The 17062-nt window shown below is 39.0% G+C and overlaps 1 protein-coding gene across 1 annotated transcript in view; it reads right to left on the bottom strand.

Annotated features, from left to right (window-relative positions):
• DGKK (diacylglycerol kinase kappa) overlaps positions 1-17062 on the bottom strand; it is a 160139-nt gene that overhangs the window by 65843 nt on the left and 77234 nt on the right. Inside the window, exons 5-7 of the mRNA XM_060138458.1 lie at positions 4222-4357; positions 3647-3750; positions 3189-3314 (exon numbers count right to left, since the gene is read on the bottom strand). Of these exons, the coding sequence (XP_059994441.1) occupies positions 3189-3314; positions 3647-3750; positions 4222-4357 (366 nt within the window). The remainder of the gene's footprint in view (positions 1-3188; positions 3315-3646; positions 3751-4221; positions 4358-17062) is intronic.

Raw genomic sequence — 17062 nt, 5'->3', positions numbered from 1 at the left:
ACTTCAGATTATACTACAAAGCTACAGTAATTAAGACAGTATGTTACTGGCACAGAAACAGAAATATAGAACAATGGAACAGGATAGAAAGCCCAGAGATAAACCCATGCACATATGGTCACCTTATCTTTGCCAAAGGAGGCAAGAATATACAATGGAGAAAAGACAGTCTCTTCAATAAGTGGTTCTGGGGAAACTGGACAGCTATTTATAAAAGAATGAAATTAGAACACTCCCTAACACCATACACAAAAATAAACTCAAAATGGATTAAAGACTTAAATGTAAGACCAGACACTATAAAACTCTTAGAGGAAAACATAGAAAGAACACTCTTTGACATAAATCACAGCATGATCTTTTTTGACCCACATCCTAGAGTAAGGGAAATAAAGGCAAAAATAAACAAATGGGATGTGATGAAACTTAAAATCTTTTGCACAGCAATGGAAATCATAAACAAGATGAAAGGACAACCCTCAGAATGGGAGAAAATATTTGCAAAAGAAGCAACTGACAAAGGATTAATTTCCAAAATTTACAAGCATCACATTCAGCTCAATATCAAAAAAACAAACAACTCAATCCAAAAATTGGTAGAAAACTTAAATAGACATTTTTCCAAAGAAGATATACAGATTGCCAACAAGTACATGAAAGGATGCTCAACATCACTAATCATTAGAGAAATGCAAATCAAAACTCCAGTGAGGTATCACCTCACACCAGTCAGAATGGCCATCATCAAAAAATCTACAAACAATAAACACTGGAGAGGGTGTGGAGAAAAGGGAGCCCTCTTGCACTGTTGGTGGGAATGTAAATTGATAGAGCCACTATGGAGAACATTATGGATGTGCCTTAAAAAACTAAAAATAGAGGAATCCTATGATCCTGCAATCCTGCTCCTGGGCATATATCTGTAGAAAAACATGGTTTAAAAGGATACATGCACCCCAATGTTCATTGCAGTGCTGTTTACAATAGCCAAGACATGGAAGCAACCTAAATGTCCATCGACAGATGAATGGATAAGGAAGATGTGGTACATATATACAGTGGAATATTACTCAGCCATTAAAAAGAATGAAATAATGCCTTTTGAGTCAACATGGATGGACCTGGAGATTATCATACTAAGTGAAGTAAGTCAGACGGTGGAAGACAAATATCATATGCTATCTCTTATATGCGGAATCTAAAAAAAGTGATACAAATGAATTTGTTTACAAAATAGAAACAGATTCACAGACTTAGAGAACGAACTTATGGTTACCAGTGGGGAAGGGTCGGGGGGAGAGATAGACTGGGAGTTTGGGATTGACATGTACACACTGCTGTATTTGAAATAGATAACCAAAAAGGACCTACTGTATAGCATAGGGAATGCTGCTCAATATTCTGTAATACCCTAAATGGGAAAAGAATTTGAAAAAGAATAGATACATCTATATGAATAATTGAACACTTTGCTGTATCCCTGAAACTAACACAACACTGTTAATCAATTAAGCTCCAATATAAAATGAAAAAAAATTTTATAGTGGGCAGAAGACCTAAATAGACTTTTTTTTCCAAAGGAGACATACAGAATGCCAACAGGAACATGAAAAGATGCTCAACATTGCTAATCATCAGGGAAATGCACATGAAAACTGCAACGAGGCATCACCTCACACCAGTCAGAATGGCCATCACCAAAATATCTACAAATAATAAATGCTGGAGAGGATGTAGAGAAAAGTGAACCCTCCTACACTGTTTTTGGGAATGTTATTTAGTGCAGCCACTATGAAGAACAGTATGGACGTTCCTCAGAAAACTAAAAATAGAGCTACCACATGATCCAGCAATTCTGCTTCTGGGTATACATCTGAAGAAAAAGAAAACACTAATTCAAAAAGATACATGCACCCCAATGTTCACAGCAGCATTCTTCGTAATAGTGAAGATATGGAAGCAATCTTAGTGTCTATCAACAGATGAATGGATAAAGAACAAGTGCCATACACACACACACACGCACACACACACACACAATGGAATACTACTCAGCCATAAATAAGAGTGAAAATTTGCCATCTGCAACAACATGGATGGACCTGGAAGGTATTATCCTAAGAGAAATAAGTCAGACAGAGAGAGACAAATACTGTATGTTATCACTTATATATGAAATCTAAAAAATAAAGAAAACTAGTTAATTTAACAAAAAATATATACTCACAGGTATAGAGAACAAACTAGTGTTTACTAGTTTGGGGGAGGTATAAGATAGGGGTAGGGGATTAAGAGGTACAAATTATTATGCATAAAATAAATAAGCTACAAGGATATACAGTACAGCACAGGGAATATAGCCAATATTTTATAATATATATAAATAGAGTATAATCTTTAAAAATTGTGAATCACTATGTTGTACACCTAAAACTTACATAATATTGTAAATCAACTATACCTTGATAAATAAAAAAATTCCATCAGAATATCATTAGATAAAAAAATATCTCCAGACATTGTCAAATGTGTCCTGCGGGTGGGGGAATATACCCCCAGTTGAGAACCACTGGTTTAAAGGCATGGTAATGTTGTAGTTAAGAGCACAGTTTTTACACAATTATGTATGAATCAAGACTCTTTTTCTTACTGGCTTCATGACCTTGAGCAAATCCCTTCACTTTTCTGAACCTCATTTTCCTCTCTTCTGTAAATGGGAACAACGAGGCCTGGTTTAGGGTTGTTGTAAGGATTTAATGAGATCATGTATATAAAACACTCAATACATAGTGGCAATAATAATGTGCTAATATTATTAACCATTATTAATTAACAAAGATTGCAATTTCCTAGGAAATGGTGAATGAGGAAAGGAGGTGGTTTCTTAAAGGTATACTCAGAACTAACTTTTTAATTGCCCCTACTGTCATAAGAGAATTCAGCTCTTCCCATTTGCTAGTAGTCCTCACCTTCAAAGATAAGAGGGAGTATTAAATCTTTCTCTCAAAGATTCCATAGCTAATTCTGGAAAGGCAGAATACTGAGCTCTATACTATGGAATCTGTATAATCTATTTTGGGGTAAGGGTCTCTGAGATTTCTATCTATGTGTAGGTGCAATCAAACTCCAACCCACCCCTTCTCTAGAAGTCAGCTCTCTAAATATCAAAGAGATGAGAAGCGTCTTACCGTAGAATTACACCAGAGACACTGGAAATCTTGAAGTCTCTGATAACTGCCACAGTTCTCGTGACATACTGCGCACTGAGAACTGACAGATATGTTTCCTTCCACCCACTGATGGGGCATAGTTTTCTGAAGGATAAAAAGAGACAAGAGGTAGAAGTTAGAAATATAAGGAGAGGAAGGGCCAGCTGGAATAACTATACTACCCCATGGAGGACACTAGACAACCCCAAGGAAGTTTTCCATCATCCTTCCCTCCCCACTCCCATGCTAGTGACAAATGACAGGTGGGAGCTGCGGGGAAGGCTTTCATTCTTCTAGATTTGTTGGATCATAAGCCTGGGAATGAAGCCTACTTGGGTTGTCTGGAAACAGGAAGAAGCCTTCCTTCCCCTGCGTGTCATGTCTGAATGGGAGATGGAAAAGGGTGATTATGAGAAAGCATGGCTGGTACTCACTACTTCATCTGCAGGCATGAGGAGGTCATCAGTAATGGATAATGTATTCCATTTGCAATCTTTGCTTGCTCTTAAAGCACATAATCTGTGAGACTTTACTTTGCACACTGTGAAAGAGGAAGAAAAAAAGATGGATGTGAATCAGGTGACAATGAAGATTCTAACTTCCTTCCCTAAGCTGCTCTAAAAGTTAGAACCTAGATGCATCTAAGTAGTTGTGACTTAACTCCAAAGGCTTATTTTCCATATATTTCAGTTTCTTTGTATTCTTCCCAGCCAAATTTTCTATTACCTGACTTGAATTGAAATTGATGGTAAGAATGAGGTGATTTCTATTTTTCCAAACCTGTGACTGTACTGTCCAATCCTCCCAGACCCAACCCTCCCTTTTGATTAATGAGAATTCCCCCTCATGCCAGTTTCCTCCTGTCTCCTTTCCCCTGTCTGTTAAGTGTCAGGGTTAACCTTACACTAGAATCAGTGACCTAGTGTGAGTCAATGATACTAAAGTCTCATGAGCTCCTTCACACCCATCTCCACCCATTGAGCTCCACTTCCTAAAGGAATCAGAAATGTACCTTCACAGATGATAACATTTCGAGATAAGGCAGGAATGGTCCCTCGACAAACATTGCAGTGCTGGGTCCGGGGACTGTGGCTTGAGTACCAATAGTGCATTCCAACAAGAAAAGGGTTGTTTTCTGCTGCAGGTATCTAAAATAAATCAAAGAGAAGAAAGAATAGAGAGTTAATCACAGAGACGGATTAGGGAAGGCCAGAAGATCTGAATGCTAAGGCTGAAATGGCCAGCTACATAAGGTGTCAGAGCATGTGAAGAGGAAGAATCAAAGTTGAGCCAATGCTTAACAAATCTCCCATCTCTGTTTTTTCCCAGTGGTTTTAAAAAGGGAAAAGGAATGAGGGGGTGCTAGATCCTGGAACAGGGACTGAAGGCAGGAGTGATGATCTTTATACTCCTTGGCTAAACCATTTCATTGGTTTAGCCTAAGCAAAATTAGTTCTGTTAATCTTGGCCTTGGCCCTCTTTGAGTAGTCAGCAAAAGGAGGTTGTGAGTAGGAAATTCAGTGATATCCAAGCCCTCTTGCCAGGCAAGAAAGGGAGGAGGCAGGGCTCTGACTCTAGGCTAAGGAATGCTTGTCAGGCTTTAGCTACCTCTTGGAGATATACATTACCCTTCCTGGACCTGCTGCTGCCAAGTGAGGAGAGCATTGCATTGCTGGGACAACAGTTTCATTTCAGAGGTTTCTGGTCCCAGTATTCTTTTCTGAATAACATGCTCTGACTGCCTATAGCAATTTCCTGGTTAATCAATTTAATTTATTCAAAATTCATTAAATTTTTACTGAGTAACTGCTATGTGCTTGGCATTTTTCAAGGCACTGATGAACAAGATAAAGTCTCTGCCCTCATGGAATGGCATTCTGTTTGGTGTCCTCTTTCATGGTATTCAATTTGACATTTACTATTAACCTCCCTATAAATGCTACATTTGTTTATCACAGCCTGACTCTCATGACTGTGGGGCTGGCACAGGGCATACCAGAAACTAGTTTTGGGGTTAAAAGGGGAAGGGGAGGAGTGGGCACCAAAAACTTCCAAATTTGTTCTGGGCGTGCATTCCACAGGACACTTCCACCTTTTCTATAATTCCTGTGAATGTCTGATCTCTTCCTTCTCTGCCTTCCTCTGGAATGTAGACATAAGCATATGCATTCAGCTTTTTATTCTGGATGTTATAATCGGTTGGGTGTGTAAAGGCATAAGACTTTAAAATGAACTATATATTCTTCCTGATGCTAGCTGATACTGGTCCACTAGAGAGAGAGACAGAGAGAGACAGAGAGGGAAAGAGAGAAAGTGCTATTGAGGGATCTGCCATATTTAGTGTTCAACCTTGATCAATTTATAGGAATTCATCATCTAAAACATAGCCTGTACATGGTATTCCCTGATCCCTCCTTCCCCCTCTGGCATGCCGTTTATGTGCTAAGCTGCTGTTGGAATGACCAGGAAGCTTCTGGAAGGAAAAGCTACTTTGATGCACTAAAGGCTCACCAAGTATGGAGTCACTTTGTGATTGTATTATTTTTTGCATATTGAAACCCTGGCAAAGTTCCAAGAAGATCAAAGTAGAGAGTGGAGAGTCCTGAGGAAGTGACATAGTCTTGGCTTTGACATGCTGAGCAACTAGCACCTTTCTACTTCCCACTAGATTATAACTTTACAAGTACCTTCCTTCCTTCCAACCTCCTTCTTTCCTCCAATAATTACTAAGAGCGACTTTGTGTCATCTATAAAGCTAGGCACTGGAGATTCAGAGATGAATGACCCATAGTTCTTGCCCTCACGGAGCTCATAGTCTACTGTAGGAGACAACTTCCTAAACAGATGACTCCAGTGTAGAGTGAAAAGTGAGCTCTCCTATAATGTTCAAGATTCTACAGGACAAACGGAAGAAATGATGAACTCTGCCTGGGTGGAATATTGAATGTCATGCTCCAATTATTTACAGAATATAAAAATATATAAAATGGACATTGCTTTGGTTCAGCAGTGGAGGAGGTGGGATTTTTATTCCTTAAGTGCATCCTATTGTATAAGAAAACTTTGGTGCATACCACCCTGGATGAGTACATGTTGTATGCTGAATTGTGTCCCCTGCCAAAATATGTTCAAGTACCTGGTACCTGTGAATGTGACCTTATTTGAAAATAGAATCTTTATAGATATAATCAATTTAAGATGTTGTCATAATGGATTAGTGACTGGTGTCCTTTCCCTCTTTTTTTTAAATTAAAAAAAATTTTTAACATCTTTATTGGAGTATAATTGCTTTACAATGGTGTGGTAGTTTCTGCTTTATAACAAAGTGAATCAGTTATACATATACATATGTTTCCATATCTCTTGCCTCTTGCATCTCCCTCCCTCCCACCCTCCTTATCCCATCCCTCTAAGTGGTCACAAAGCACCGAGCTGATCTCCGTGTGCTATGTGGCTGCTTCCCACTAGCTATCTATTTTACGTTTGGTTGTGTATATATGTCCATGCCACTCCCTCACTTTGTCCCAGTTTACCCTTCCCCCTCCCTGTATCCTCAAGTCCATTCTCTAGTAGGTCTGCGTCTTTATTCCCGTCTTGCCCCTAGGTTCTTCATGACCATTTTTTTGTTTGTTTTTTAGATTCCATATATATGTGTTCGCATACAGTATTTGTTTTTCTCTTTCTGACTTACTTCACTCTGTATGACAGACTCTAGGTCCATCCACCTCACTAAAAATAACTCAGTTTCGTTTCTTTTTATGGCTGAGTAATATTCCATTGTATATATGTGCCACATCTTCTTTATCCATTCCCCTGTCGAAGGACATTTAGGTTGATTCCATGTCCTGGCTATTGTAAATAGAGCTGCAATGAATATTTTGGTACACAACTCTTTGAATTATGTTTTTCTCAGGGTATATGCCCAGTAGTGGGATCACTGGGTCATATGGTAGTTCTATTTTTAGTTTTTTTAAGGAACCTCCATACTGTTCTCCATAGCGGCTGTATCAATTTACATTCCCACCAACAGTGCAAGAGGGTTCCCTTTTCTCCACACCCTCTCCAGAATTTATTGTTTGTAGATGTTTTGATGATGGCCATTATGACCGGTGTGAGATGGTATCTCATTGTAGAAGAGGGAAATTTGGACAGACACAGGAGAGACATCATGTGATGATATAGACAGAGATTGGAATGATGCATCTACAAGCCAAGGTATGCCTGCAATCACCAGAAGCTAAGAAGAGGCAAAAAAGGATTCTCTTCTAGAGCCTTCAGAAAGAGCACAGTCCTGCCAACACTTTGATTTTGTACTTCTAGACTCCAGAACTGTGAGAGAAGTATCTTAATTCACCCAGTTTGTGGATTTGATATGGCAGTCCTGGGAAACTAACACAGTATGTCATTACAGGCCTTTCTATTAAGTGACACAGATTAAAAATTGACTTTGAAGACAGATGAAGAACTGTGGCATGTATACAAACCACTGATCTCTGAATGTTAAGGCTTTTAATGTGTGGTTGTTGGGTTTTATGTTTGATTTTTATGCTCTCTAAAATACATAGGTTAATGCATTCATGCAGAGATCATCACTCCAATCTGATTCTTCACTGTTTTAGAGCAGCTAAGGCTATTTTCTCCATCTCCTGAATCCCTTTCAGTATAATCCAGAACCCAGATAGGTTCATTAATTATTTGTCTATTCATTAAAGGAGATCTTGTCAGTCCAGGTGTTTGGTAAACTCTAAAACACTGTTAAAGCATGAGGACTTAATAATATTAAGTATTTTCAAAGTGCATAAAAGTCTCAGGAAACATCCCATAAAGCACAAAATCTTCTAAAGATGTGTTTCCTTAAAAGAATCTTGTTTGGGATGGTTTATTTGATGAAAGGCTGTGTTTAGATAAAACAAAACTAGTGGTTTGTACTGTAACTTGAAGCCAACTTCTTTGTTATATCAAGGTTTTGGAAACTACAGAATGTTAGGGCCTCCCAGGTTGGCCATTGGTAGGGTGACCATATCATCCAAATCAGGACACTTTGAACAGTGAAAGGGGGAGGTATAGTATGTAATTATGCTGGAACAATAAGTGTAAATTGTGTTCATCCTGAGAAAACCACTAGCCATGGAGATGCTACACATGAGCCAGAGAGTCATTTATCCAATTTGAATCTATTTGTTGATCTATACAGCCTAGTTGTCTGGCTTAGTACCACTTAGTTGCCTATCGGGCTACCACATACTCACAAGGGGTGGGGACTAGAGGAGAGAAAAGATAATTAGGTAAAATTTAAGATGTCTTTCCAAGAGCATGGATTTAGAGTTAGGAGAGCTAAGATCTCAATTCTGCCACAATAAATTACGTGATTTCAGGCAAGGCAACTGAACACCTCTGAGGTTTCTTTCTCACCTACTTAATGAAATCTTAGAATCATAAGTTTTTCAAGTTGAAAGGAATGCTTGAATTCATCTAGTCTACCCACCAGAAAAACTAATTTTCTTTTTTAAATTGAATTTTAAAATTGAGGTACATTTGACAATTAAAATTGTACATATTGAATTTAATGATTTGATATACATATGTAGTGAAATAATTACCACAATCAAGCTAATTAACTTACCACCTAGGATAGTTACCACTTTCTTTCCTTCTTTTTTTTTTGTATGTGTGTTTAGAGCACTTAAGATCTTCTCTCTTAGCAAATTTTAGTATAAAATAAATGATTGTTACTTACGGTCACACTGTTGTACATTAGACCTCCAGAACTTATTCTCCTGCATAACTGAAACTTTGTACCGCTTAACCAACATCTCCCCATTTCCCCCTCTCCTCAGCACTTGGTAACCACCATTCTTCTCTCTGCTTCTAGAGTTCCAACGATTTTAGATTCCACATATAAATGAGAACATACAGTATTGTCTTTCTCTGTTTGGCTTATTTAATGTAGCATACTTTCCTCAGGTTCATCTGTGTTGTTACAACTGGCAAGATTTCCTTCTTTTTTTCAGGCTGAACAATATTCGATTGTATTTGTGTATGTATATATCTATATCACATTTTAAAAATCCATTTTATCCATTGAGGGACAGTTAGGTTGTGTCTGTATCTTGGCTGTTGCGAATAATGCTGAAAGAAACATGGGAGTTCTGATATCTCTTCAAGATGCTGATTTCATTTCCTTTGGATATATACCCAGAAGTGAGATTGCTGGGTCATAAGGTAGTTATATTTTTAATACTTTGAGAAACCTCAGTACTACTTTCCATAATGGCTGTACCAATTTATAGTCCCATCAAAAGTGCACAAGTTTTCTGTTTTCTCCACATTCTTGCCAGCACTTGTTGTCTCTTGTCTTTTTTTTTTTTTGCCATATCACATGGCATGAGGGATCTTAGTTCCCCAACCAGGGATTGAACCTGCACCCTCTACAGCGTAAGCTCAGAGTCTTAACCATTGAATTACCAGGGAAGTTCCTCTTTTTTGCTTTTCTTTTGTTTTTCTTCTTTTTTAATTTGAAGTATAGTTGATTTACATATTGTGTTAGTTTCAGGTGTACAGCAAAGTGATTTAGTTATACATATATATATATTTTTCAGATCTTTTAAAAATAATTATATATTTTTTATTTTAGCAAAGATTCAGAATATATCTCTTTAAGAAAAAAGAGTTACATCATACAATCTTTTGAAAATATACATTCATATATTGGTTTTGTCCTATGATTAATTTGATTACTAAAAGTTGTAAAGTGCAGCTAAATTTGAGAGCCAAGTTATTAGTAGTTAAAGACTGATTTGCTTTTTGTAAATTGAGGTATAGTTGATTTACAATATTGTGTTAGTTTCGGGTGTACAGCAAAGTGATTCAGTTGTATATTATATATATGTTACATATAATATATATATATTCATTTTTTTCAGATTCTTTTCCCATATAGGTTATTACAGAATATTGAGTATAGTTCCCTGTGCTATACAGTAGGTCTTTGTTTGTTATCTATTTTATATATAGTAGTGTATATATGTTAATCCCATACTTCTAATTTATCCCTCCCTACTCCCTTTCCCCTTTGATAACCATAAGTTTGTTTTCTATGTCTGTGAGTCTGTTTCTGTTGTGTACACAGATTCGTTAGTATTGATTTTTAGATTTCACATATAAGTGATACAATATTTGTCTTTGTCTGACTTACTCCACTAAGTGTAATATTCTCTAGGGCCATTCATGTTGCTGCAAATGACAATCTTTCATTCTTTTTTTATGGCTGAGTAATATACCAATGTATATATATCTCACATCTTCTTAAGCCAATAGTTTGTTGACGGACACTTGGGTTGTTTCCATGTCTTGGCTATTGTAAATAGTGCTGCTATGAACATTGGAGTGCATGTATCTTTTCGAATTAGAGTTTTCATCTACCCAGGAATGGGACTGCTGTGTCATATGGTAGTTCTATTTTTAGTTTTTTTTTTTTTTTTTTTTTTGCGGTACGCGGGCCCCTCACCGCTGTGGCCTCTCCCGCCATGGAGCACAGGCTCCGGACGCGCAGGCCCAGTGGCCATGGCTCACGGGCCCAGCCGCTCCACGGCACGTGGGATCCTCCCGGACCGGGGCACGAACCCGCGCTCCCCGCATCGGCAGGCGGACTCTCAACCACTGAGCCACCAGGGAAGCCCCTCTATTTTTAGTTTTTAAAGGAATCTCTGTACTGTTTTCCATAGTGGTTGCACCAATTTGCATTCCTTTCAACAGTGTAGGAAGGTTTCTTATTCTCCAACCCTCTCCAGCATTTATTATGTGTAGACTTTTTGATGATAGCTATTCTGATGATAAGAGCCATTTTAACAAGGGTGAGATGATATCTCATCGTGGTTTTGATTTGCATTTCCCTAATGATTAATGGTGTTGAGTACTTAACTTTTTATCCATTTTTATGTCTTCTTTGGAAAAATATCTATACAGGTCCCTCACCAATTTTAAAAACAGATTATTTGTGGGTTTTTTAAACTATTGAGTTGTAGGTGTTCCTTATGTATTTTAGATATTAACCTCATATCAGATATATAGCTTGTAAATATTTTCTCCCATTTCTAGGTTGCCTGTTCACTCAGTTGATTTAGCTTGATGTAATCTCACTTGTTTATTTTAGTTTTTGTTCCTTGTGCTTTTGGTGTCATATCCAAGAACTCATTGTCCCAGTCAATGTCAAGAAGGTTTTTCTCTGTTTTATTCTGGTAGTTTTATAGTTTTAGGTCTTACACGTAAGTCTTTATTCAGCCTGAGTTGATTTTTTGTACATGGTGTGAGGTAATGGTCCAATTTCATTCTCCTGCATGTTGATATCTAATTTTCCCAACACCATTTATTGAAGACTACCCTTCCCCAATTTTGTGTTCTTCACCCCCTTCTGAAAATCAGTTGACTGTAAAAGCATGGATTTATTTCTGTGCTCTCTATTTTGTTCCATTGGTCTGTATGTCTGTTTTTATGCCAGTACAATATTGTTTTGATTACTATAGCTTTGTAATGTATGTTGATATCAGGAAGTGTGATGCCTCCAGCTTTGCACTTCTTGCTCAAAACTGCTTTGGCTATTTGGGGTTGTTTCTGGCTCCATATGAATTTTAGGATTGCTCTTTCTATTTATGTAGGGAATACCATTGGATTTTGATTGGGATTGTATTAAATCTGTAGATTGATTTGTGTAGTATGGGCATTTTAACAATATTAATTCTTATGATCCATGAACATGGGATGTCTATCCATTTATCTATGTATTCTTTACTTTCCTTCATCAATGTTTTATAATTTTCAGTGTATGTTTTTCACCTCTTTGTTTAAGTTTATTACTAAATATTTTATTCTTTTTGTTGCTATTGTGAATGGTCTTATTTTCTTAACTTTCCTTTCAAATAGTTCATTGTTTGTGTATAGAAAACTGAGTGATTTTTTGTATGTTGATTTTGTACCCTATGACTTTACTGAATTTTTTTGTACCCTATGACTTTACTGAACAATTATTTTGTTCAGTCTTTAGGTTTTTCTACATATATGATCATGTTGTCTGCAAACAGAGACAATTTTACTTCTTCCTTTCCAGTTTGGGTGCCTTTTAATTCTTTTTCTTGCCCAATTGCTCTGGCTTGGATTTCTAGTACTATGTTGAAAAGAAGTGGTGAGAGTATGCAGACTTGCCTTGTACCAGATCTTAGAGGGCAAGCTTTCAGTTTTTTTCCCATTAATTATAATGTTGTCTATGGGCTTTTCATATATGGTCTTTATTGTGTTGAGGTAAGATCTTTCTATACTTACTTTGTTGAAAGGTTTAATGATGAATTGGTGTTGAACTTTGTCAAATGCTTTGCTTGCATCTATTGAGATGATCATGTGGTTTTTTTCTTTCATTTTGTTAATGTATTGTAAGACATTGTTTGACTATGTATATTGAAATATTGTTGCATCCTTGGGATAAATCCCTCTTGGTTACAGTGTATAATCCTTTAAATGTGCTATTGAATTCAGTTTCCTAGTATTTCATTAAGAATTTTTGCATCTGTGCCTCTGAGGTGGGAGAGCCGACTTCAGGACACTTGCCCACGAGAGACCTCCTAGGTCCACATAATATCAAATGGCGAAAGATATCCCACAGATCTCCATATCAATGCTAAGACCCAGCTCCACTCAACAACCAGCAAGCTACAGTGTTGGACACCCTATGCCAAAGAACTAGCAAGATAGGAACACAACCCCACCCATTAGCAGAGAGGTTGCATAAAACCATAATAAGGTCACAGACACCCCAAAACACACCACCAGATGCACTGCTGACTAAAAGAAAGACAAGATCCAGACTCATCCACCAGAACACAGGCACTAGTCCCCTCCACTAGGGAGCCTACACAACACACTGAAATAATTTTAGCCACTGGGGGCAGACAGCAAAAACAATGGGAACTATGAACATGCAGCCTGCAAAAAGGAGACCCCAAACACAGTAAGTTAAGCAAAATGAGAAGACAGAAAAACACACAGTAGATGAAAGAGCAAGGTAAAAACCCACGAGACCAAACAAATGGAGAGGAAATAGGAAGTCTATCAGAAAAAGAACTCAGAGTAATGATAGTAAAGATGATCCAAAATCTTGGAAATAGAATGGAGAAAATACAAGAAACATTTAACAAGGACTTAGAAGAATTAAAGAGCAAACAAACAATGATGAACAACACAATAAATGAAGTTAAAAATTCTCTAGAAGGAATCAATGGCAGAATAACTGAGGCAGAAGAACGGATAAGTGGCCTGGAAGATAAAATAGTGGAAATAACTACTGCAGAGCAGAAAAAAGAATGAAAAGAATTGAGGACAGTCTCAGAGACCTCTGGGACAACATTAAATGCACCAACATTTGAATTATAGGGATCCCAGAAGAAGAAGAGAAAAGGAAATGGACTGAGAAAATATTTTAAGAGAGTATAGTTGAGGGGCAGAGGGGAAGATGGCAGAAGAGTAAGACGTGGAGATCACCTTCCTCCCCACAGATACACCAGAAATACATCTACACGTGGAACAACTCCTACAGAACACCTACTGAATGCTCGCAGAAGACCTCAGACCTCCCAAAAGGCAAGAAACTCCCCACGTACCTGGGTAGGGCAAAAGAAAAAAAGAAAAAACAGAGACAAAAGAATAGGGACGGGACCTGCACCAGTGGGAGGGAGCTGTGAAGGAGGAAAGGTTTCCACACACTAGGAAGCCCCTTCGCAGGCGGAGACTGCGGGAGGCGGAGGGGGGAGCTTCAGAGCCCCAGAGGAGACCAAGCAACAGGCGTGCGGAGGGCAAAGCAGGGAGATTCCCGCACAGAGGATCGGTGGCGACCGGCACGCACCAGCCCAAGAGGCTTGTCTGCTCACCCGCTGGGGCGGGCGGGGCTGCAAGCTGAGGTTCGGGCTTTGGTCGGAGTGCAGGGAGGGGACTGGGGTTGGCTGCGTGAACACAGTCTGAAGGGGTTAGTGCACCACGGCTAGCCGGGAGGGAGTCCGGGAAAATGTCTGGAGCTGCCGAAGAGGCAAGAGATTTTTCTTCCCTCTTTGTTTCCTGGTGCGCGAGGAGAGGGGTTTAAGAGCGCTGCTGAAAGGAGCTCCAGAGACGGGCGCGAGCCGTGGCTAAAATCACGGACCCCAGAGACGGGCAGGAGACGCTAAGGCTGCTGCTGCCACCACCAAGGGGCCTGTGTACGAGCACAGGTCACTATCCACACTCCTCTTCCGGGGAGTCTGTGCAGCCTGCCACTGCCAGGTTCCCAGGATCCAGGGACAACTTCCCCGGGAGAACGCACGGCGGGCCTCAGGCTGGTGCAACGTCATGCTGGCCTCTGCCGCCGCAGGCTCGCCACACACTCCGCGCCCCTCCCTCTCCCCGGCCTGAGTGAGCCAGAGTCCCTGAATCAGCAGCTCCTTTAACCCTGTCCTGTCTGACCAAAAATCAGATGCCCTCCAGTGACCTACACGTAGACGCAGGGCCAAATCCAAAGCTGAGCCCCTGGGAGCTGTGAGAACAAAGAAGAGAAAGGGAAATCTCTCCCAGCAGCCTCAGAAGCAGCGGATTAAAGCTCCACAATCAACTTGATGTACCCTGCATCTCTGGAATACCTGAATAGACAACGAATCATCCCAAATTGAGGAGGTGGACTTTAGAGCAAGATTTATGATTTTTCCCCTTTTCCTCTTTTTGTGAGTGTGCATGTGTATGCTTCTGTGTGAGATTTTGTCTGTATATCTTTGCTTCCACCATTTGTCCTAGGGTTCTATCCGTCTGTTTATTTTTAATTTTTTTTAAATAATTAATTTTAATAACTTTATTTTACTTTACCTTCTTTCTTTCTTCCTTCCTTCCTTCCTCTTTCTTTCTTTCTTCTTTCTTTCTTTCTTTCTTTCTTTCTTTCTTTCTTTCTTTCTTTCTTTCTTTCTTTCTTTCTTTCTTTCTTCCTTCCTTCCTTCCTTCCTTCCTTCCTTTCCTTCCTTCCCTCCTTTAGACAACGAATCATCCCAAATTGAGGAGGTGGACTTTCAGAGCAAGATTTATGGATTTTTCCCCTTTTCCTCTTTTTGTGAGGGTGTATGTGTATGCTTCTGTGTGAGATTTTGTCTGTATAGCTTTGCTTCCACCATTTGTCCTAAGGTTCTATCCATCCCTTTTTTTCTAAATAATTATTTTGTAATTGAATAATTTTATTATATTTTACTTTATTTTATTTTACTGTATCTTCTTTCTTTCTTTCTTTTTTCCTTCCTTCCCTCCTTCCTTCCTTCCTTCCTCTCTCCCTCCCTCCTTTCTTTCTTTTTTCCTTCTTTCCTTCTTTCCTTCTTTTCTTCTTTCTTTCTTTCTTCCTTCCTTCCTTCCCTCCTTTCTTTCTTTGCTTCTTTCTTTCTTTCTTCCTACTTCTACTAATTCTTTCTCTCTACTTTTTCTCCCTTTTATTCTGAGACGTATGGATGAAAGGCTCTTGTGCTGCAGCCAGGAGTCAGTGCTGTGCCTCTGAGGTGGGAGAGCCAACTTCAGGACACTGGTCCACAAGAGACCTCCCAGCTCCACATAATATCAAACGGCGAAAATCTCCCAGAGACCTCCATCTTAACACCAGCACCCAGCTTCACTCAACAACCAGCAAGCTACAGTGCTGGACACCGTATGCCAAACAACTAGCAAAACAGGAACACAACACAACCCATTACCAGAGAGGCTGCCTAAAATCATAATAAGTACACACACACCCCAAAACACACCACCAGACGTGGACCTGCCCACTAGAGAGAAAAGATCCAGCCTCATCCACCAGAACACAGGCACTAGTCCCCTCCACCAGGAAGCCTACACAACCCACTGAACCAACCATAGCCACTGGGGACAGACATCAGAAACAACGGGAATTACGAATCTGCAGCCTGCAAAAAGGAGACCCTAAACGCAGTAAGATAAGCAAAATGAGAAGACAGAAAAACACAGCAGATGAAGGAGCAAGATAAAAACCCACCAGACCTAACAAATGAAGAGGAAATAGGCAGTCTACATCAAAATGAGTTCAGAATAATGATAGTAAAGATGATCCAAAATCTTGGAAATAGAATAGAGAAAATGCAAGAAACATTTAACAAGGACCTAGAAGAACTAAAGATGAAACAGACAATGATGAACAACACAATAAATGAAATGAAAAATACTCTAGATGGGATCAATAGCAGAATAACTGAGGCAGAACGGATAAGTGATCTGGAAGATAAGATAGTGGAAATAACTACTGCAGAGAATAATAAAGAAAAAAGAATGAAAACAACTGAGGACAGTCTCAAAGACCTCTGGGACAACATTAAACACACCAACATTCGAATTATCGGGGTTCCAGGAGAAGAAGAGAAAAAGAAAGGGACTGAGAAAATATTTGAAGAGATTATAGTTGAAAACTTCCCTAATATGGGAAAGGAAATAGTTAATCAAGTCCAGGAAGCACAGAGAGTCCCATACAGGATAAATCCAAGGAGAAATACACCAAGACACATATTAATCAAACTGTCAAAAATTAAATACAAAGAAAGCATATTAAAAGCAGCTAGGAAAAACAACAAATAACACACAAGGGAATCCCCATAAGGTTAACAGCTGATCTCTCAGCAGAAACCCTGCAAGCCAGAAGGGAGTGGCAGAACATACTGAAAGTGATGAAGGAGAAAAACCTGCAACCAAGATTACTCTACCCAGCAAGTATCTCATTCAGATTTGATAGAAAATTAAAACCTTTACAGACAAGCAAAAGCTGAGAGAGTTCCACACCACCAAACAAGCTTTACAACAAATTC

This window comes from Lagenorhynchus albirostris, chromosome X, assembly GCF_949774975.1.
Source record: "Lagenorhynchus albirostris chromosome X, mLagAlb1.1, whole genome shotgun sequence".
Taxonomy (NCBI): domain Eukaryota; kingdom Metazoa; phylum Chordata; class Mammalia; order Artiodactyla; family Delphinidae; genus Lagenorhynchus; species Lagenorhynchus albirostris.
Note: the sequence above shows the minus strand (reverse complement) of the source record. Positions and strands in the feature narration are given on the sequence as shown.